This window comes from Dryobates pubescens, chromosome 10, assembly GCF_014839835.1.
Source record: "Dryobates pubescens isolate bDryPub1 chromosome 10, bDryPub1.pri, whole genome shotgun sequence".
In the NCBI taxonomy this organism is placed as follows: Eukaryota; Metazoa; Chordata; class Aves; order Piciformes; family Picidae; genus Dryobates; species Dryobates pubescens.
Genome location: NC_071621.1, coordinates 19780608 through 19804972, shown reverse-complemented (window position 1 = coordinate 19804972; position 24365 = coordinate 19780608). Strand labels below are relative to the sequence as shown.

The 24365-nt window shown below is 34.8% G+C and overlaps 1 protein-coding gene across 5 annotated transcripts in view; it reads left to right on the top strand.

The window, feature by feature from the left end:
- NBEA (neurobeachin) overlaps nucleotides 1-24365 on the top strand; it is a 486697-nt gene that overhangs the window by 158305 nt on the left and 304027 nt on the right. For 4 of the 5 annotated variants that reach the window (XM_054164763.1, XM_054164761.1, XM_054164760.1 and 1 more), the window contains exons 24-30: nucleotides 329-482; nucleotides 6422-6445; nucleotides 9237-9417; nucleotides 10435-10565; nucleotides 11977-12084; nucleotides 12503-12671; nucleotides 14058-14153. In XM_054164763.1, the coding sequence (XP_054020738.1) occupies nucleotides 329-482; nucleotides 6422-6445; nucleotides 9237-9417; nucleotides 10435-10565; nucleotides 11977-12084; nucleotides 12503-12671; nucleotides 14058-14153 (863 nt within the window). The remainder of the gene's footprint in view (nucleotides 1-328; nucleotides 483-6421; nucleotides 6446-9236; nucleotides 9418-10434; nucleotides 10566-11976; nucleotides 12085-12502; nucleotides 12672-14057; nucleotides 14154-24365) is intronic. The other variant, XM_054164764.1, reaches the window with a different exon arrangement.

The following is a 24365-nucleotide window of genomic DNA, read 5'->3' as shown; positions in this document are numbered from 1 at the left end:
CTGTATCAATATGGTGAACTCTTAATTCATAACTTTCACACTGAAAAAACAACCCTAAGTGCTTTCAACAGAACTGTTAATAAAGTAAAAATAAATTATTACAAGCCATTGTTCTAAACTGGTTATCTGAAACTGAACCTGTATGAAAATAAGATAGCAATCAATTTGTTCATTAGACTAGTCCTGTTTATATTTTTAGACAATTTACTTGCAAAGTTTTTCCTTTAAGTCCAAGAAAAATGGATAGTCTATTTGCAAAGAATACATCTATCTAAACTTGTTATTTTAACCATTTCTTTTTAATCCACGATTTCTTCTGTTCTTGCAGTCACTCCACAAAATCTGTGATGGACTTTGTCAATAGCAATGAAAATATTATTTTTGTACACAACACAATACACCTCATTTCCCAGATGGTAGACAATATTATTATTGCTTGTGGAGGAATTTTGCCATTGCTGTCAGCAGCCACATCCCCAACTGTAAGTACAATATTTCCACCTAGTGGTGATGTTAGAAATTGTTAGTAATACAAACCACTATTTGCAGCTGACTTTTCTTCTTTAGAGATTCCTGTTCCACCTCTGATAGTTCCTTAAAAAAAAAAAAAACAACACTAAAGAACACTTTATATACCAAACGGTTAAGCTTTCATAGACAAAGTGTTTATAGTGTTTTGCATTTGGAATGCTAATTTTATTGAAGAGGCAGTACTAAGTAAGAATAGTATTTTGTAGTTATATAATACTCTGAAAGAGAAGACTATTAGGATCATGGTTATGAATCATGATTACTGTAAGAAAATTACATGCTTTATGATGGCTAGCCATTGATATTCATAAGTGCATTTTGCTTGGCTACTAGTTGTTTGCATGCAAAATACCAAAAGTCATCCTCTCAGTACTCGGTTTACTTCTTTCTTCACTAGGTCCTGACCTTTGTTTCCTTTTTTGTTTTAATCTTATATTGAAATAGGCTTTTATTTTTATCCACTTCAGTGTTCTTAGGTGATCAAATCTCAGGCAGGCTAAGCAGGCTAATAGAATGCTTTCTTGAAAAAGGAAGAAATATTATGTAAACAATGCATTACCAATAGTTATTACAGTATTTGAATGGGATACCTTGTCTGTATATATATGTGTTTTATTACTTTCATAGTAAATGTTTTATCCTGAGGATCCCATAAACAGTTCATATTAGTCTATGAAACAGGAGCAAACGAAGCCCAAAAGTAACGAAGAGGCTTCCCTTGTAGTAATATGGCTAGTAGGCATTGAAGGCTGCAAATGTAGTTTATCAGAAAAAGCTCCAATTCCTCATTTGAGCCTTTCAGCAACTGAGATTACTGTATTATGCCTCAACTATTACTTCTGATTAGCTAGCCTGGTTGGCACAACTCTGTTTGAAACGTATGAATGTATGGACTAACACTTCAGTAAATATTAATATGATTTTCAGCCAGGCAATTAGTGATAAAAAGCTTTGTCTTTACTATTTCCACTCTGTTAACTGGGAAAATGTTTGCTATTAGCAAAAGTACAAGACTCAGATGAAAGACTGCAGTTGTCCGTAGTCACAAGAATGGCATCAAGGTTGCTGAATTTTGTGAGTGCTTTATTGTAAATATTGACAAATATGATAGAGTGCAGCCCAGACCATCTTGAAATGCAGTCTTTAGGTAAAAGGACACTGGGCAATATTTTTTAACACAAACCTTTTAGACATCACTTGAAAATTAATGTGTTTTCTTTACTGCCTCTTACATAAAAATATAAACCAGGGAGAGCATTAATTAGGCTGCTGTTCCACTGAATGATCATCGTGGGGTTTAGCTCTTATCCTGGTTTATGACGCTGCAGAGCTATTTTAAGGAATAATAATTTTGTAGTTCACCATTTCCCTTTATTTATTATGGATAATAAATACGTGTGTGTGTGTGTATGTGTAGGTAGATAGCTGATACAGCTTTATAAATTGCACATCCATTTGTTAAAGCACTGAGTGTTGCTTCTGCCTTGCTACAACAGCAGTGATTTTCTCGCATTGGTAGAAAAGACTACCTTTTCAAATGCATGTCTTATGCATCCATTTCTGCACTGCATAGGGGCTGTGTGTATTACTGAAATGCTCAATTTTGCCATCTGTTTAGGATAATAAAATAAAAATAAATAATAAACTAAACTAATTCACTAAAAGATCAGTAGTTGGTTTCAAATTGAATTAATCCTACTTTGTGAAATTTAAATTTAAATTTAAAAAATAAAAATAAAATTACTTTTGCCCCAGATGTCCAGGGAGGCTGGAAGGAAGTAACTGATAAAAATCACAAATTCCCTTCACCTGGAAATAACCATTACTCTCTAGGTGATTCCTCCTATTCAACTCCATTCTTGTTCTGTCGTTGCCTGTCCATAAATATAAGCAGAAAGCTGGATTTATTCATCAGTGTGACAGATGCAATGAGCCCAGCACATCTTTTCTCCTTAGAGAATGTGCTTTCCCTCTATATTTTTCTAGGTCTCAGTTATGGTGGGACCAGATGCCCATGGGGTATCAGACCACTTCTGAATATCCCTTATATGGTGAATGTAAAGAACTTTCATACTGATTCAGACTTCTAATACTTTTGCATCCTTGAACTGCTGTGGAGAAATTGTCTGGTGATTTTTTTTACTGTAAACAAGGCATAGTATTAGAAGTCCAGTCAAACAATTCTGCACTACTGTTACAAAAGTAAGCAGTTAACATGGGACGTGAGCTGCCTTACTGGGTCAGCCCAAGGGTGGGGCTGGTTTACCATACTGCCTCCCAACAGTGTCTGCTTGCAGCTTACCTCAAAATAGAAGTCTGAGGAAGCGTATTGATTGCTCTAATGATACTTTGTTTCAGGATTCAGGGTTTTTAACAGCTAGAGTAGGTGTCCAGGCCGTCACATTTAATCACTACAGATGAAATTATTCTAGACTTTAATTTTTTTTTAATGCTACTTAAGCTTTTAGTTTCCATAATAACCCCGTGGCGCTGAGTCTGGCAAAGTAATTATATAACTATTGAAACACTTCTTCTCTTTGAGATTTTTAAGCCTACTTAAATCTATAAAGTCACTATGTGCCTTGCTGTTTATGCTATGAAATAAGTGGTTAATCACATCTTTATTCATCTCCATATAATTCATGGCTTTGTAGGCTTCGGTTGTATCTCCTGGTGTGTCTGTTTGAATCCGAAAAGTCTTCATCTTGTCTGTCACTGAAAGCTTCTGATCCCTCTTCTCTATATTCTCTGAAGCTTTTCTGAGGTCTCAAAACCTCACATTTTATAGGTCCTGTGAAATACATACATATGTTCAGTTCATCAACAAGTATGAGCTCATTTTACTTAATTTCTTCCTTTATCACTTTCATAAATGATGACTCGGATATTCCCACTGAAGGCCTCTCATGCCCATACTGAAATTTTAACATAGTAGTTCTCACTTACTCACTGGCATAGGATATGTATTTACATCTACCTCTAAAAATTAATATGCTTTTTGATATGACGTAATGAAATAAGAGAGCAAAAAGGCAATAGAACAGACAATAAAAGACATTTCACCCTTTTACTTTTGGGATGATAAAACAGGATGTAGTTCAGGAAGAGATTAAGGTAAATTCAGGTATCCATCTGAAGTATTTACATGTGGGCTAGATTTCCACTACAGATCTGCTCAGTAGAAGCAAGTAATTCAGCTCTCTTTGATTTATACATTTAGTGGCCGCTCAGTCAGATCCCTATAGGATCCATTGACTGCAACAATTGTTAACCTGGAGCTGAACCCAAGAGTAGTTTACCTGTTTTCTAATGGGGAGGATGACAGACAAAAACACACATTTCCTTTATCAGTCTCGCACTCCTACCTATTCACACTTGCCTGACTTAAGAGTGTCTCAGTCTGAGTTCAAGCAAGTCCTCATCCTGGGCTGTCTGTTACAAATCTTGCATCTCGACAATCTGCTATAGTTAGTTGTTATTACATGTCTCAATGTCTCTCATTTTTTAACGGTATTTTACCTATTTCTCATTATTAGAATAAATGCTTGAGTTAATTAAGGTGATAAACAGAAAGAACCAAGAGTTAAATTTAGGAAAACTACTGAGAATATTGGAGGTATTGTAGGATTGTGTGTGTGTGTGTGTGACAAATTCTGTGTTGTGCTCACTCCCATGCTGATAAAGTTGTACTGTCACAGTTTCTTTAAAAAGAAAATACTTTTTTTCTTTGTATAGTTAGGGTTTGGAATGAAATGGCAGCTCTTGGGGGCTGGCTACAATATTACTCCATGATCCTTGTCTGGTGTAGAACAGGCAATCTTAATTATGAAATTTCTTCAGTATTGAAGTGTTGTAATAGGAATCTGCCATTTGTTTTGCCTTTTCTAATCCAGGATGGAGTGATTTGAATAGTGCTGTGAACAGAAGCCTTTAAATAGGAGCAGGAAAAGGAAAGAAAAAATGCATTATCCATCAAAACTAACTACTCACATATTTCAGACTGACTTGAGTACAGTGAAGGTTACACATTTGTATAGAATACAGGGGAAAGTTTACTGTAATCCACAGTAGTCTATTCCCACTAGTTTTTAGTATTTCCTTTTGATTTCAGTTCTATACCATCTAATTTTGAAGGTTTATCAATTGTACATGTGAAACAATTTGAAATTTAAGCAGATACTAAAAAAAAATTACCACTTTTTAGCAGGAGTGTGTTCCACTGATGATTCTGATGTCTTATTTATTGGGAATATTAGATGACTCTACCAGCATTATAGGGATGTCATAAAATATTAAGTACTGATGATGCTGTGCAAGTATGACAAAAGCACATATCTGGAGCTCTAAGGAAAAAAGGTTTGCAAAAGATGCTTTCTGTTAATAGCAGCTGTTTGCCAGATAAAATAGTTGGTGTACATGCTAGGAATTTGGAGTTGCTTACTACACGGATAGCAGATGTGACAAGGACTTGAGGACATTGAGTAAGGCGAAAGAAATTTGACAAGCTGAAATATATGTGACAATTAAGAGTAACTTTCCAGACCCTTTGCAATTAGTTTGCTTTTCCACTTACTCTATGAAGTCTCTATGAATTCTTGCTTGAAGCATTTAAAACAGCCGCTCGCAAACTGTGATCAGAGAGCTGCTGGTGTTACATTAATGTCTGTCTACAAAACTTAATTATATATTTTAAGCAGTCTTAATAAATATATGAATTAAGGGCAAAGAGGAGGTTTCTTTCTGTATGGCTTGTATGTAGCAATGGCATTATCCTGCCATGGTGCATGTGATACCACGGGTCCTATGTGATCGATAACAATCCTGAGAATCAAAGGTGGCACGCTGATGTAAAAATTTTCAGCTATGTAATGGACAGATAATAGATGCAGTTGCATTCTCAAGGTGCATCTAGCTACAAAAGGGAAAAATGCAGTTGAAAACTGGTTGAACTTGGTATTTTCTGTTCCAAAAGGAAGGCTAATTTCAGCTTATTTTACTTTCTGTTAGGTTATGGTTTTCCACTGTTTTAACGATAAAAATGACAATGTAGTCTTGAAAATTCAATTTATTTCTCTTTGTAAAACATAACCATTGAAAATTTAGGCATTAGTTCTTAGCCCTTTGTGATAGGAGAAAAAATGCTCCTATCTAAAACTAAAAAATGAACATTTAACACACCTTTTTAAATTGTGAACATTTGAATTTGGTGACTAACTCAGTCCAAGGGTTTAGTGGATCTTTAATTTGTTGCTTTGGGTTGTTTGTTTGTTGGTTGTTTTTTTTTTCCCTGTGGTTCAAAAAGTGTTCAAATATCCATTATGATACTGGTTTAAGCTGAAGAAATCACACCAAAATGTTACACTTATAATGGCCTATCTTGTGTAGCTTCAAGGGAAGCAACATTATGCATGAAGAGCCAGCTTGCTTTTTGTGATTTATATTTGTTTTGTAAAAGCATTTTGAACTTATTTGCTTCCTCATGCAAGGATTAACTGCTTTATTACATTTCAGTTGAATGGCTTGCTGTAAAACACTCATTTTATTCCTGTATAATCAGTGAAAACATTACTTTGGTTTACATTGCTTCATAAAATTGCTGTTGTACTATATCAAAGATGTACATTGGTTTGGAAGAATCAGAGTTTACATGAAGTTCATAATAATACAAGATTTACAATTTTCCTTGTGTGTAGCTATTGTAGAAGTCTTAATTTTCAAATACTCATGCTGAACTGAAATGTTTTGCTGTTCTAATTGTAAATCAAACAAATGTAAAGTTCCAAGATACTAATTTGTTTCAATTTTGCATTGTATTTTTAGTGAACTTAAATAATTTTCTTTTTCTTTTGTTGTTGTGATCTGTTGTCTGTTTTGTCTGTTGCATGTCCAGGGTTCTAAGGTTAGTACTGCTGCTGTAAGTTTCCGTTTTTTTTGCATTTCCAACAATAACTTCTTTTTTATAATTTAATATTTTGCTTTTTTATTATTATTTTCCTGTATCATTTAGTAGGATGCAAATAGGAATATATTTGGTGTAACTTTAAGCATTGTCAAGTATAGCACTTATTTTTAACTATCAGATGAATGAATGAATGCAGGAAGGTCTATGATCTAGTTTAAGTTATGTATATAGAATCATAGAATGCACTGAGTTGGAAGGGACCTCTAGAGGTCCAACCCCCCTGCAATAAGCAGGAACATCCTCAACTAGATCAGGTTGCTCAAAGCCCCACCAAGCCTGACCTTGAGTATCTTCATGGATGGGGCCTCCACCATTTCCTGTCACTCATCTCTGTCTGTACAGCAAGCCATTGACCACTGCCCTCTGGATGCAACCATCCAGCCAATTTCTTATCCACCTAACAGTCCACCCATCAAATCCATATCTCTCCATCTTAGAAAGAAGGATGTTGTGGGGAGCTGTGCTAAAGGCCTTGCAAATTCCATTGTCCCTCACTTGTCCACTGATGTAGTAACTCCATAATTAAAAAAAACCCACCAGATTGGTCAGGGAGGACTTGCCCTTAGCAAAATGATTCTGGCTGCCTCTCTTTTAGCCCTGAACATGTTACCTGTAGGGGAGACTTTTTACTGCTCTTAAAATATGCTAAGTAATGAAATGGTTATCAGTTTATTTTTTTAAGAGTTTTTGAGCTACATCTATCCAATATTGCTAATACCTGAAGCCAGCTTGATCAGCAATGGAGCTTATTTTAAATGTTATTAGGATACCAATGTGCTGTTTTTAACAGGTATAGTTGATGGTAAGTTTGGTTGTCAAAACTGTTGGTGTTTTTTGTAGGTTTTTTCCTCATCCAGCAGAATTTTAGGGAGATTTGTAAAGAAAGAGGGCTGGTGGTTTGGGGTTTTTTTCAATGTAAAGTTTGAGAAAAGCTTGGTAAAATACATTGAAGTGTTATATAGAACAATTACATAAATTACTTAAAAACGTAAGGTGGTAGCTATTTTCACAAGGTTTAAGACTGTGATTGATGCAGTTTGAAAAAAAATCAACAGCAGGCAGTGAAAGGGCTGCTAGGAAGCCTGATGTTATTTCAAACATGAGTTCAAAGTTCAAGCTTCTATAACCGCCTATGGGTTTTTCTAGCAGACTGTTAAGCCTATAGATTTTTGCAAATATATTTTCTTTCTGTGAGGGCTTTCAAAAAAAATGATGTTCCACTCTGTTATGAAAAAGCAGTAACTTGTTTTCCCAAGGAGTAGGAACAGAGCACGCACACTAAGCAGGGGAGACCCAGCTAAAGATAAGGCTGGAAAGCAGTCTTCTGAGAGTCGTCATCTTGCCATTTTCTGATATTGCTGGGCAGATCAGAGAGATGACAACACTTCCCAAAGCAGTCATGTAACTGACATGTAACATCCTTAAGAGAAATTAAATGAAGCGGTATCTATCATTGTGGTGACAGATGCCACATTACATCCTTCATTTTTCAAAACAATTTTTTCCTTAATCCTGGTTGGCAGAGTTCACACTTTTATAATTTTGGATGTAAAATATTCTAAAAAGTCACTCATAAGTGAGGGTACTAATTTTTTAGAAGGAAGGAAATGAAGCTTTTTTTTTTCATTATTTTTTTTCCCTGTATTTTTTTTTTTTCCTTTGGAAGGAAAGAGCCTTAACAGCACAGAATATATTTTGAATTTTTATTATAGCTACTTGTAAGCAAATGACTAAGAATAAACAAGCACAGCTAAAGGAATGCTTTTCAGAAGGGTGGAACTCCCTGTTCAGAAAAACCCTGCAATCTGCAATCCTGTTGACAATCAATAAGACTCAGCCATCTGTTACCAGTTTTAAAAATAGTATTTAGGCATAGAAATGTGGACACAATCATGTACTAAATCCCATTTTCAATGCCCCAGAGTAAAAATTTTTGAAGACGTACTTTTGTTTTTTATTGCTATTTCACTTACTGTTTCCTCACTTACCTGTATTGTTAATCTGTACCTGAATGCACGTAACCATGACTTTGGATATCTGAGTATCTTTTTAAAGAAAAACATGAGCCCCTTTTAGATTTCAGAATTACTGTCCCCATTCAGCACTTTCCTGTGGATTGCCATTAAGGAGAGTCCAAGACAACAGTAAGAAAGAAGTGGCTCTAAGAAACATGAGCTACACACTATGCAACTGGTCATGGTTTTACATTCCTCCTCTTGCCTTTGTGAGGGAGTAGGTAGGCTGTCTCCTGATGTCCATGAGAATTAAGACTTTCTCAGTTTCCTACATTGTATAGGCATTCCCAGGGAGAATCAATTCATGGAAATAGGGCTTTTCACACTCTCTTCCTCACATCTGCTTGTTTAGCTAAAATAACATAAAAGCTACACAGACAGTAATTACTTGTTGTTAACCTGTCAGTTTGCCTAGGCGGTGGAAGAATGCAGGAATACATTGCACCCTTAAATACCGTTCATTGTTTTACTGTGTGGCCACGCTAATCACTTTGCCATTTATATTAAACTTTTTCTCATCTTTTACAGCATGTACATGTAAATAGTTTTTTCACTCTCCATGCTGTCTTGCTTTGAATTTCACTCACAGTTCATGTTAACGGAGAGTATTTAAAATAATTTTTCAATGTATTTGTCATTAAGCATAACAATTTAGATATGCATCTGTGTGTGCTCTCTTTATATTCCAATTGTGTTCAAACTCTTTAATTTGATTGTCTCCTTTTAAGACTGAATTGGAAAATATTGAAGTGACACAAGGAATGTCAGCAGAGACAGCAGTAACTTTTCTCAGCCGTCTGATGGCAATGGTTGATGTACTAGTATTTGCCAGCTCTCTAAATTTTAGTGAGATCGAAGCTGAAAAAAACATGTCTTCTGGAGGTCTAATGCGACAGTGCCTAAGGCTTGGTAAGTCGGCAGACAGTATGTATTAAATAATTAGTTACAGATCAATGAGCTACAGATGAATCAAATGGTGGCATGTGTAGGAAAGGACCTGTATTGACTATGGTGTGATAAAATCCTGCTTATTATTGATTCGTTAGTTTTAAGTTTGATTCAGTTTAGCCACAAGAATGAGTTAAAATGACCCATCTGAAATTGTTCTTTCTTACGTATTTCAAGTTGGAGAGTTAAAATGTGAAATACAAGTGAAAGGAAATTTCTGGGTTTTTAATAAAACTGGTTTGCTGCCTGCATGTAGCATATTGCAGGTTTCCTCATCTGAATCTCCACGCATTTGGAAGACTACTTATAGGCCATATAAGATTAAAGTGTGGGATGAATGTGCAGACTCTGTAGACCTTGTTGTAACAGTCTGGCACCTCTGTTCACTGTTTAAATTAGGAAATTAGAAAGTTTATAAATAATTCCATCTACTCTATGCAAATGATATTACTTTATCGTTGTGAACATTACATTTTGATTGTCATCTGGCATGATGCTGACTTACTAATATTATGTCCCATATACTTTTTCTGGTCTCAAATGATAACTAATTTTTGTACTCAGATTTTGTTCTATTATTATTGACGTAGGTCATTGATAATTGTACTGCTCCTGATATGGAACTTGTGGTTTATTCTCAATGATCAGGTTTAATGAAATTCCAAATTGCCGCCTACCATTATCATATGCTGTTAAGTACTTTCAGATTTTGATAATCAATAACATATGAGAGGTCTAGATTAAGGATTTATAATTTTCAAATTCTGATATATTAATATTTATACAAAATAGTTGTTCAAGTAAAGAATGAAATAAGGCACTGTAATGCTTTCTTAGCACTGACTGCCTCTAATGTGAGAAGTATGTTGAAGTTAGTATTTGGAAATGTTTACTGGCATACCAAACTGCTAATTGGTTTTCTTAACACGATAATGAGAAAATGCTTTTAACTTGCAGCATTTTCATAACTTTTTTTAGTTTGTTGTGTGGCTGTGAGAAACTGCTTAGAATGTCGGCAGAGGCAGAGAGAGAGAGTGAACAAAATTTCATTAATCGGCAGTAAAACTCAAGACGCTCTTCAGGGTGTGACTGCAGCAGCAGCAACCAAGGTAACCCAGTCTTCAGTTAGAAACAGCAATGACAAGTCTGTACCACTGCTTTATAGGATCAGAAAATAATTGTGATTACCATCTTAATTATGTGGCAAAAGCTTAGATTTATTTTTTTTTGCTATTAAATGTTTTAAAGTAAAAGTATGTGAGGGACTTTGTGAAACAAGAAAATGTTACTGCGGTAGTATGATTAGTGTCATTTTAAACAGCTTTTTCACTCTTGCTTGGTCTATTTCAAAGGCCAAGTCTCACAACTTACATCTGTCATATATACTTGCATAGCTTTATTCATCTGTTTGGGCACTTGCAGTTTTGATGGAAACCTGCAATCACATCTTTGTTGGTGGAACATCAGTATTTTCTATCTAATTTTAGGAGTGAAACTTGTTTGCTATTCTATTGTGTCTCAGTTTTTCCAGTTTAATTAATTCATTTGTGTTTTCTTTGTTTTTTTAAACTTGTTTAAAGCTTTAAGACTTGGGGAGCCTTGAAACTAAAATCTCCAGGAATTTATTGCAGCCCATGAGTAAAAAAAATACACCACTTTGTATGATGTAATGGATTCCTTATTTTGTTACTATCTTTTCATTACTAGATAGCTCCTTTCACAGTATTAATTCATTAAATCTCACAAAAACCATTACATTTCTCTACATTTTACATTCAGTACAAAGCAAATCAGTAGAAGGAGAATTTAGGGCAAGAGGAACTGTATCAAGTTACACCAGGGGAGGTTGAGCTTACATATTATGCAAGACTTCAATACTGGAAGGGTCATCAAAGACTGGAACAGGCTGCCCAGGAAAGTGGTTCAATCACCATCCCTGGATGTATTTAAAAGGCATCTAGATATGATGCTCACGGGTATGGTGCAGTAGTGGCCCTGATTCAGTTAGATAATGGTTGGATTTGATGTTCTTAAAGATCTCTTGTAACCACAGCGATTCTGATTCTGTGACTTGTAATACATTATATTTTAAAGGAGGTATACTACTTTATGCTTTGTAATAATAGCAGTTATTCAGTAAGCAGTCTGTAAAATGGACACAAACTGAGCTTTAAAAAAATATTTTTGCTCATCCTTTTTAAGATACATATTAGAAATAATATACTGTACTCCTATGAAAAAGCTCATCTGAAATTAACCTTTTGTGTGGAAATTATTATCTTAACTATGGGAAGAGCTACCGTTTTTCTGAGACACAGGGAAGATACAACAATTTATATCTTAAATAGTGACTATTAAGGCAATAATTCAAAGTCCTTGTCTGGGCATTATGTTGGAAGCATATTGGTAGTAAAAAAGCATCTAAGATTGATGCAATATCTAAAAAAGATGTCAAGATTCTAACAGAAATGCTTTGATATTTGGCAGGAATGGAAAAAACTCACTCCTTTTTATTTTTAGGCTCCCCTTGAAAATGTCCCTGGCAACCTTTCCCCTATAAAAGATCCTGATAGGCTTCTTCAGGATGTTGATATTAATCGTCTACGAGCAGTTGTTTTTCGTGATGTGGTGAGTAATATGTGCTGTAATTCTTTCTTCTGCAAAATCATTGCTTAGTACCCCTTACCTTCATGTCACAGATGCTTTTGGAGTCTCACACTTGGGGCAGCAGAAGTCCTTGCTGTTGGGAAGCCTTGAAAACACTCTTCAAGCATAATCTGGCCTCTGTTCTGAAACTCATGTTGCCTCTACACCCCCAGAGATTTGTGTAGTTGCCAAATTAACTGTAAAATTCAGTACTTAATACGTGATGTGTGTATAGTACTCCGCTGAAAATCCACTAATCTTCTACATAATCCGTTTTCTACTATGCTAACAGATAAAACATTTCAGAAAGGTATTATTTATTAAGCCTGGTAATGATCTTGTGTGAAAATTCTATGGAAATGTCTGGTATCTTAGATCTGTTCTTTTTTTTCCAACACAGGATGACAGCAAACAGGCTCAGTTCTTAGCTTTGGCCGTAGTCTACTTTATTTCCGTTCTGATGGTCTCCAAATACCGTGATATACTAGAACCACAGAGAGAAACTGCAAGGTCTGGGAGCCAGGCAGGTAGAAATATCAGACAAGAAATAAATTCACCAACAAGTACAGGTACACTTGTTTTCTTCAAATGTATTAGATTTTTTGTATTTTTTTTTTTTTTAGAACTGTAATTATTTTATTACAAAGTATTTTTACTGAGTAGGTTAAGATCCTATGAGGAAATTACTTGTTACTTTCTTCCTCAGTTGGTTCTTTAACATACACTGGCAGATTTCTTTATATTTGCTTATAGAGTATAAATCATTTCCATTTGTATATTGCTTTTTTATCCCTTTCTTTCTTTAATCTGAAAATAATTAAAAATAATCAGGGTGCCTGATGGAATTAAAGCTGTAAAATACAAGACAGTTGATCAGCACAACTTCCTGAATCTGCTGTTTGTTAGAAAGAACAGATATCTTTAACTCTAACCCCATGAAAATTATAAACAGCAAACACAGCTGTTTGCTCATGTGAACTCCTTTTGTTTGAGTGAGATTTGTGAGAGTAGTGGTGGAGGACCGAGTTCTTTCTTGAAGTCCTGCTGTGTTAGTGCCTGTGTTTAAAAGCCTACAGAAACAGTATGATAGAGAGGAAACATTTCTATTGTGTTCCTTGACTGAACTGTTTGTGATTTTTATTAGTAGTAGTGGTTTACAAGCTTGTGTTCTTCAGCTTGAGAGGGAGTCTGTTAGCTGTCAGAAGCTGTCAGAAATTAGGGATCCAGACTTTACCCTGCTTTGTTTCAAATATTTTACACTGTCAGGGTAGTAGGTTTTATCAAGTCTAACTGGACTGATTTTAACTATACCTTCTGTGTTAGAGCTGAAAGCAGTAACTGATTTTGTCCATGAAGGTCTTTATGTATGGGGTTTTTTTTCTTGTATTGATTTTTAATTACTTTCTTCATTTATGGAGTTGCTAATTTTCATCTTCATAGAATTTATCTTCCAATTTGTGTCTTATTTACATTTAGTCATTATTTTCTTATTCATTGTGATGTTTTAGTTTACTATTTAAACATAAAATTTTAAGTCTATATGTTTGTATGCTTTTCATTTTAAATATATTCCATTAACATCATTATGAGAAATCATAATTTTGTTTGCCTCTCTGTTTATATATTATGGTTCTGCACTAAGAAAACTGCTATTTTCTGTGAACTATTTCTGCCATGATTGTCTTGGCTGTGTGCATGTGTGTGTGTATATATAGCTCTTTCTGTGTCTCTTTTTTCCCCGTGAATGTTGCTCTTGAAGTGCCCAAACAATAGGTATGCTGTTTCCTATCTCTTGATACAGAACTTGTTTTCTTCCTTTAGAAATGCATTTTTTCGTTGATAATACCATATCTGCATGTTTCAATGAGATAGGATATCTGTCATGGATCCACAGTGGACCAGGCCACACATGAATACTAGCTGGCTCACATCTGATTCCATGATTTTCTCCACAGTTGTGGTCATACCATCTATCCCTCACCCAAGTTTGAACCATGGATTCCTTGCCAAGTTAATTCCTGAGCAGAGCTTTACCCACTCATTTTACAAAGGTAATATTAACATCATCTCCTAACCTGTTTGGGTGTTCTTATTTAATGTAATGTAATTCAAGAACGAACTGTGATGTAATGGTTGATAAATAAGTATACGCCTCAGGTTACATGGAGATCAGACCTGATGATACCTTTAAAACTTGGACTTCCTGCCTAACTTTCTCTAGGAAATCTCTTTCCCACTTTTACTACCATTTATTAACTTATTATGAAAAAAAAATAATAATAATTAAAAAAAAAAAAAAGTCAGGAGGAGGGAATGGATGTAGAAAATTTTAAATGTTTTTGGTTTGTGCTTATTCTGCTACAAATATTAGGTCCATAAAAATAAAATCCAGGCCTATGTTTGCGTACCACAAAGTATGTAGTACTTCCCCATATCCTTTCCTGTTCTTTTGCCTTCCTTTCTCGCTTCTTTCTTGCCTTTTTGATGGTATGTAAACCTCCAATATTGTATGTATTGTGAATTATTTTATGCCTGTTATTTAATGTGCTGTGCTGTGCTTTTTTGAAGGGAAGCACTTTTGTGATCAGAGCAACTATTACGTGTTTTGGGCCTAATTTGTTTTGTTTGTTTGTTTGTTCATTTGTTTGAATAGATGCAGGGAATATGTTTATCAGAGATCATTACTTGAGAGAGAGGATTATCTGAATGGAACTATAACCAAGTTTGCATGTACATTTCCCCATTTATTTGCATGCACTGTGCTGTGAATATGGACGTGTAAAATAGGTGAAAACGTTTAATCTGATGAAAACACTCTTAATATGATTTTGAAAAATCTCAATACGTAAAAAAGACTGAGAGATTTAAAATTGCATCCTGTTGATGAAGAACAGAAATAGTTATCTTCCTACTGCAGTAATAATGCAACTTATGTTTATCATAGACTGTTGTGGGACCATTATGTTAAAATACTCATTACATCAATTTAAAGTATCACTAGGCTAATCTAGGATTTCTTTTCTGTGCACCCATATATGTATATTATAAGTTCTTTGAATTTCTATTAACTAGCAAGCAAGTTTGTGATTTTGATTAGTAAGACTATTGTCTACCATGCAAAGAACAAAAATATTTTGGATCATTCAGTTTGCTGATAAAGCATTTGTTGTGATGTAGGTGCATTTGCATGATTTAATCTGTTGTCGATTAAGGGAATCATTTGTTCTTAGTTTAGAAGAGCGCCACAGTACTATGCAGCAATATATTGTAAACCCCTAAAATTTCACTATTGCTTTTTCATTTTGGATCTAGAACATATTTCTGTATATCACACATAGGATATGTTATTCTTAACTACGTTTTCTTAAAACTTAATTGGTTAGACTGCCTCAAGACATAGTCATTTAAGAAAATTTTTTTAAAAGGAATGATGCAATGAAATAAAATATGCCACATAAATGAGATTATATTACTCTTTGTACAAAGCTTGGCATTTGATATAGTATATGAATAAAAGATATGTCAAAAAGCTGTGACAAAGTTGAAGCAGACATAGAAACTCACAAAATATTTCAGATGAAGCATTTTTTAAGAATGGTGTCTTCCATACTCTTGTTCATAGTATTTGTTTTAGCTTGAGTTCAGGTTTTGTTTTTAAAATAGTTCAACAGAGCTACAGTAAGAGTGAGCAGAATACCAAACAAAAAAAAGTGGTTTAATAAAGGAAATGTAATTTATAGATAGTTATTTTGTTGGTTTTAACTCTGAGGTCTCAGTCTATTTTTACCTACCTGCTTCACCTATTAGGGAAGAGAAATGTTTCTGCTTTTTATCTTCTGAACCCAGTTCCTTGGTTTTGAACATTAGCAGGAAGTGAAATTTAAAAACACCAAAAAAAGCCACCATTGGCAGAAAAGACTAAAAGTCAAAACCTATTTTGTCATTTCAAGAATCTTTCATTCCAGTGGCTAATCCAGTTGCTTTCATTTTAGTGATCTGACGTGCATGCATATGTTGGCAGTGAGTGTATAGTATTTGAATATTATTTTGATTTTTAAGTTATTTTAATATTTTAAGGAATAGTTTAATGTAGCATTTAAAATGAACTGCATACTTTAAAAGCCAAATCCTTTTTTTTTTTTTTTTTAATGGATACAAATTCAGTTGTTACCTGGAAATAAAGTCTATATTTTATTCATTCCATACGACCACTAAATGGGTGTAAAGGATTTGTTCTTCGTCAGTGCAATTCAATACAGCATATGGTGTCAGAAGTGCACATGACTGTTTTGGAACATATCTCTATGAGTTAAGGGACAGGAACTGGATATTTGAAAGAAATCTATTTTTAGGAGATGGAATCTTAATTGTCTGTCCAGGAAATTTGTTGGGGGAAGGCTAAGGTAGGACTAGGTGTTACTGGTATTCAAGTAAGATATCAATTTTGTTCTTAGTGATGCTTTTTTTAATTACTATTATTCTATTTTATATGGAGCAATGCCTTTAATTAAAATAAATTTAAGGCAGTGTGAAAACCTAGTTTTCTCAGGCACATTACAGTATGTCCTTGGTGTATGCTTCTTATGGGTAACTACAGCTGCTGTCAAGTGCAGGTTACAAGAATTTTAAACATGTTGGTTCATGTCTCATGCCTAGTTTATTGATGATATTATATATGAATAAAATGTAACACTGAAATAAAAGGGGTTTTTAATATGCTTTGCAGGGAAAATATATTTACTTGCAAGTGTTTGTAGGTGGTAAAATAAAGATTTAATGTTTCTTCTTTTGCTCACGAGCTATGTTATCTTATGGTGCTTAAAGAAGAAAGGACACACCCAGGAAGAAAAAAAATAAATTACTGATGTCCATGGCTACCATTTAACAATAAAAATGTTTCTTTCTTTACAATACCTTATACTTCTGTATTTATTTTTCTTTTTAAGCTGATCCATGAGGAGGAAAAAAAATGTGGCTCCTTGTGACTCCTTGTCCTAAGTTTGTTTCAAATGCTTGGGTTTCTTCTGCTAATTTCTGATAAATTCAGAGGTTCTGCAGTACTTATAAAATAGTCTGCGCTTAGCCAAACAAAGCAGAACTCACAAAATTAAAATAAAGCTCCCTCTCTTTTCAATATAGGTCACATATAGTATTAGTCTTTAGAATAATTTATTATCACAGTCTCTAGTAAAATTGCAGACCAGAATTTAACTCCTGCATCTCAATGTTTGAGGAACACAGTCTTACAAAATTAAATGTTGCCAGACTTGCTTCTTTCTGTTCAGAATAACAAAGAATTAGAGTGATTTAGACTTTTGGGATGTCAGATACCTCAGTTTCTCTACATTTGTGACAAATTTTAAATGAAGACTTAAAACAAGAATTATTTAAATGCTAGAGCCTGTCAAGTGTCTGGCTTACAGACCTTATGGTTCATCAGATTCTTCAACTGACTGTGATGAAGAAAATTTCTTCAAATTAATTAAAGTACAGAGAGGCAGTAAAGATGAGAATAGCATGGAAAACACCTTTTCCAGGAGGGGAGAATTGTTTTTACCTGAATAGTAAACTAATTATAGAAGCATTGTTTGTTGTTCTCACTGTCTCTGTACTGGCATCTGTGAGGACTTCAGGCTTTTATCTCAAAATCATCGGCCCTTTATGACTTGTACTTTCTGGACCATATCAGTAGTGAATCAATGTCTGACCTAGTCATCCCTTTGTAATAGGTTTCTGCACATTTAGGGTACAGTTCATCTGTCTTGCTTTAGAGATGAGCTTAAAAAAAGATATAACTTTGGCACTGAAAATCCCTAACTTTTTCCAGTCTCTATAGATGCCATTGTAAACCTCTGCCTTGGTCAGATTAGTCCTGATTCCTTTGACTGGGTTTAACATAACTACAGCTATTAAATATATGTTCATAGATACATATTATTCTTTAGGAGTACTACATGTATATGGTTAGAATGTAGGAACTATATATCCATCCAAAACCCATTACATAGTATCTTCAACCTAATGTTTGTCAGGCATGTGCCCATTGTACCCAGCATCTAATAAATCTGAGCAATGCATATCATTGCCCCTCTGATAAGCACCTTATTTCTTTGCTACCTCTCTCTCATGTGCAGTGCAACTAATTTGCACTTTGCTGTGAATTATTTTAAAATACTGATTTTTTTGTTGTTGTTATATAGTTGAGATGTCCAGTTTTGTTCTTTTTTTTTTTTTTTAAGTATTCCAGTGTCTTTCTTTACCTGCTGAGTGTTTGAGATCATCAAAAGAAGGATCTTACAGTCTGATCTACTAGCATCCTTGCAGTCTGATGTACTAGCAAACTCTTCTATAAAAATCTTTACCTTTCATCTTTAGCAGCATCTTCAATAAAGATCATGTGTGAGAGATCTTAGCTGCATTGTATTTAGGGAAGTGGTGCTAAAGCTTAATGTCTGCTCCTGGTGCTGGGAGGTAATTTTAAGTTCTTTGAAAAGATTCATTTCAAACTGAGAAGACGGAAAATAGTCTCGGTAGGCAGATAAGCTTCTGGTTTATTTTTCAAGCTAATACTACTTTTGCAAACTCCTTTTTCACAAAGGAAAAGTGGGGGGAAATGAACACAAGTTACACCTGGGAAGATTCTGCTCAGAAACAAGAACAATTTTTCACAAGAGCAATTAGCCATTGGAATAATCCCCCCAGGGAAGTGGTGAATTCCCCAACACTGGATACTTCTAAGATTAGACTGGACAGGCCATCTTGTCAAGATCATGCTTTTGCCGGGAAGGATGAGCCTAGAAGATCCTTGAGGTCCCTCCCAACCTAGTATTCTATGATTCTATAATTCAAATATATTAAATTAATCTTGACATCACAGGAGTCTTTGTACAGGAGGGTTATCAAGACTCTCACAAGGCTTCTGGCATCATGGCACATTCTCAAAGTTCACCTCATCAGTGAAACTTGCCACAGGAGAAATAGAGGAACATGGTATCTGCTGTTAATAGCAGCTAATCAGACATCACATAAACCCACGTAACCTCTTTGGCTTAAAGCTACAGGTTTCAAGTAGTTTTAGCTATGGTGGTCAGGATCACTTCAGATTATTTTTCTCCATTATGATCATTATTGGAGCTATCCTTGCTTAACTTAAAGGTTTATTTTGATTATTCTACACACACACACACACACACACTTCACCTAGCACCCTGTTAATTACTGAGAACAGAGTTAGTGTTAATCATATCGTGCAAAGATATTTTCAGTTGAAAACTGATCTTTTCACTTAGCATTATTCAGGAGCATTTCAGAAATTAAAGCATTGCAACAGTGCAATTCACCTTATAACATATGGTACAAAGAAAATTGCTGTGTAGCTTATCAGAACACTTAATTGTCTTTTCAACTCCCTTGATGTCACTGGCTGTATTTTTCCCAAAGCACTATAAATGAACATATTTCTTAAAAGGCATGTTCTGTGGATGGAATGCAAGCTGTTGATTTTCTCTTCCTGACAGAATGAACTATATTAAAAAGTTGCAAAGTCTTCATTGAAGACGTGTACAGCATCAAGGTTTTCTAGTCTCATTGTTATGTAGTACTCTGGGTATTGTATTTTGCTATGCCATCCTTTGTATTCCTAATGTAGCAGCATAGAGATTTCTGGCTTATTTTTAAGTTGTTGGGGTTTTTTTTGCATAATGGTAACTAACTATGCAAAATGGCCTAAGGGATTAATTTCCATTGCTTGCCAAAGTATCATAGAATCATCAAATCATTCAAGTTGGAAAAGAAGTTTAAGATCATCAAGTCCAATCATTAACCTAACACTACCAAATCTGGGGCTAAACCATGTCCCCCAGCACTATGTCTACATGTCTTCTAAATACCTCCAGGGATGATGTTTCAACCGCTTCCCTAGGCAGCCCATTTCAGTGCCTGACAACCCGTTCAGTGAAGAATTTTTTCCTAATGTGCAACCTAAACTTCCCCTCACACAATTTGAGGTTGTTTATTCTCATCTTGTCACTTGCTGCTTGGCAGAAGAGACCACCACTCTCCTCACTACAACCTCCTTTCAGGTAGCTGTACTCTCTTTCCCCAAACTAAACAACTCCAGTTCTGTTCCCTCCATAAAGTCATGGCAAAATTCATGGCTCCCTCTACCTCAAAATCTACTTGTATATACGTTTTGAAGAAAGTGAGGAAAATCTTATAAATGACATGGATGATAACAATTAGGATCATAAAATTCAAATTCTACTGGCTATTGCTCAAAATTACCATACTACTTTACTGGTTAAATATATGCTGCTTATTCCAACTATCTCTGAAGACATGTATTTGAAGATCTTGAGATAGTAATAAATACATCTTGATGTAATATTTATTGCCCTTCATGAACTACTTAAGCCTCAGAAGAGAGGTTTGCACATGTTTCATAATTAATTGGTCAGTCATTTTGCATGAAGCAGTTGTAATAAGGATATTTTTTTTTAAGTACCATCAATAATTTTCACTTGTACAAATTGCATAGCGTTAAAAATACATCAAATTACAGTAGATGTTTTTAAAGTTTTTTGATTTTTTTTTTTCAAAGTAGTGTTTAACATAAAACAATTTGAGTATAAGTTTCATCATGTGTATGGAACATACCCTGTGCTTCCCTGTTCAATGTTGTTGCTGGGTGCTCTAGCCTACCTAGGTAATGGAAATTTTTGTGTTTCTTTTGCAATAAAAGTTTAGTCACAAAGGTAACAGCTGTAGTAGCATTGGTCAGAAATACAACTAATCTGGTTTTTCATTATGTGGTTTTGGGTTTATGCAAGACAAAAATAAAATCCCAAACTAAAAGCTGGCAAAAGCTAGGTAAATTCATTCAGAACAAATACATATTAGTATATTGTTCCTAATTTGTTACTGTTTTTTAATTTCAAATGTAAGCAACTCTTTTTGTACTCTAAAGATAACATTCTATTAATACAGCTTTTAACTTTCATACATTTATTTTATCATGTCTTTTTTAGTTAATATCTAGGTAATGCTTTGGTTTAGGACTGCTAGCATTTTGTTTGGCAACCAGGTAATCAATCATACTGATGTACAGCTGTCTTATCTATCAAGCGCTGAGCGAAAGAGGTTTGATTAGTAAGGAAGAATTAAGACATTGATTAAAGACGTTGCCTCAACAGATCAAGAGTTATGTCTGTCATAAGTGGCTCTTTTAATCTCTTTCTTTTGTCAAGGTAGAAGGATTTGCCCTTTGTGTCTGCCTGAGTCCAGGAGTGACTGGGGGAAAAGAAACAAATTATATGACTTTTGAGGGATTTAAATAAATAGAAGCAATTTCCAGTGAGCAAAAAAAGACGTGCACTTAACAGGCGTCCAGCTGTGGAAAAGGGCTAATAATTCTGTTCTCTTCAGTCACTTCACAACCCTGATTTCCCCACCTTAACTTTCTCCTGCTCAATTTCTTTCCTATTTAAGAGCCTCTATTTTGCCTAGTTCAGAGCTATATACTTTCTCCACACAAATCATTTCTGATTAAAAGGAAATCCCCAACTCCCTGTCTCAAATCTTCTGGCTCAAGATCTGCACCCTTCCATTTGCCAACCCATTCCTGAGTCTTTCATACATGATTTTTCCCAGTTCCCTAGTTGTTGGTTGTGTTCCTCTTTCCCTCAGCCATTCTTGTCAAAGCCCTAGGGTATCCTTGTTTGTGGCTTCTGATCTTCCCAGCCAGATGTTGCTGTGGCATGTGCTCTACTTCCACCTCTCCATGTGCCTGATATTAGAAGATATTTCTTCACAGAAAGGGTTGTAAAGCACTGGAACAGGCTGCCAAAGGTATTTAAAAGATGTGTAGATGTGGTGTTGAGGGACATGGTTTAGTGGTGACCTGGCAGTGTTGGGTTAACAGTTGGACGTCATGATCTTACATATCTCTTCCAAACAAAACAATTCTATGAGTCTATGGTTCTAAATGATTAAGCCATGATCACAATCATTATACAAGGAATTTGTACTCTGGCCTCTTTATAACTTCCATGCAGAAGTACAAACAGTAAGAAAAATGGTCCTGAGCAGCTTGGCATATTAATGCTTCTTGTAGGGTGATTCTTCTCAAAGATGCACCTCAGGCTAAGTTCATTTTCATTGCAACTTCATTCCTGGTTACTACTTTCATTGTACTTCTACCCTTGTTCCTCTTTCTTTCTGTTCCCCTACATAGTTTCTCATCTCAGTTTAATTGTGCTGCTTCTCATGTATGACAATGAGTAGATTAATGTTGCTGGGAATATTTTTTTCAGTCTCCCTTTATAGCCTAGGAATTGATTAGTTGTCTGCCACCTGTGGAGGAAGCGGTATCACTGCTTGCTTGAATTGAAAACATTTTCAGCTTGTAGTGTACTGTCTCTGAAAGTTCATAGGATACTACAAAGGAGTATATAAAAGGCAGATAGCAAGATTATTATCAATGTCTTAAGACAGTTACACCAAAAACAGCTCACAAATTTTCTGCTGCACATGGAGACTGAGAGGTGGTAGCAACTCCTATATCAAGATTGCCTCAGACCTTCCATTGCCATATGCTGCTATATTGTCTGCAGCAGAAATTTGGCAATGATTTGGGACAGTATGAGTTTCAAATGGATTTTCAGCCGTATTGTAAAGAGTTTAAAAAAAAAAATCATACATTTTTAGTTTTTCAAAATTTTAGGATGAATTTTATCTAGTAGGGTGGTTTAATGAAAAAGAAAAAAGATCACAGGGATATGTGCATAATTTTTCCATTTTAAAAAGTAGATTGAGATTATAAGAACATTATTTGGTGGTGTCATTTTTTTTTATAGTGGCAAAATTATATCTAATTACTGAAGATATGAAATTTCTCATTATTAAGTTAATAAACATGGATTTTTATGTACTCATTTTTTTAGGCATATGGAAGCAGTGCAAGAGCTATTTAGGTAACTCAGTAGGTTAAAACAATTGCAATACACTTCATAAATCACAAGCAAACAAGGTATTTTAGGGAAAGAGCGTGACGGATGAGGTCACCAGATAGGCAATATGTCATTTAGTTAACTTAAGCCCATATTTTTCCCATAATGTAGTAGATGAACTCATTAGTTACAATGAAAAACAGTAAGGAGGAGGCATCTGGCTTCCAACTGCCGATTTTTGACAGGGTTAAGATCACAAGATCTAGTAATGTTTCTGCTTTGTCTACTGACGTGGCCTTGTGCTGCAGAAAACTGATGAGGTTTGCTGAAAATTTACAGGCTTACTGTCACAATGTTATAACATAGACAGATGCAATCAGTTATATTTTTGCTTCTGTTCATGTTTATCATTTTGCTGAGTTGCTTTGAGTGTTTAGGATCTTTATGAAAGCATACAAGTTACTGATTTAAGGTATTTCTAAATAACTTTATGAAGCAGTATTCTTTATTCCTGAATTCTGAAGGTAACAGAAGTGCTATGACACAGTATAAAAGGCCATAGAATTAAAGTTGTGGATATGCAGTATTGTAACTAAAATTGATTGGATTTTGTTACCCATGCTAAGGAGTTTATAATTTACCTACAACAGTACTGCTAATAATGCTGATCCAGAAGATTTTGTAATACAGCTTGTCAGACATTTATCTGAATGTCACAAATGCTAATTTGCTAGTATTCTTGTTTGAGAGGCAGTTATTAAGCAGTTTTATCTGTTCTGATTTTTCTTCCTGTGACTTATATATACTGGACCTTTCAAACATTTATTCATTTAGCTTGCTTGGTGTTTTAAAAATGGGAGTCAATGCACTGGGTTTAGATAGCTTTTAGAGGTTGTTATTCATAGTGATAAATCAGACCAAGTTTAGTTGACTTAGTACAGTATATTTGTATTAGGTACTGGAGATACAGTAAGAAAAGTAAAGATACAAGGTTGGTTACTATTTAAATCAAATAGCCATGCAAGTAGATATATCTAGAATAACTTCTCTTGATTTTTTTTTTTTCCTGTTGTGGGATCTATTTCTTCAGAAAAGTTTGTCATGACATTTGCCTTTTCTATAGCAGTACTGGTAACTAAATAACTACCCAGTAACTGATCTATCCAGGTTCTTCTCTTCAGTCATTTCCAGTTGATGAATTCCAGTTATAATGGGAATTTCTGTTAGTCCCTGGATTCAGACCTTTTCACTGTTAAACGCAATTTGCAGCTCTGTCATAATATCTTCTTACAATCCTCCTTCTGTGGTCATCAATTG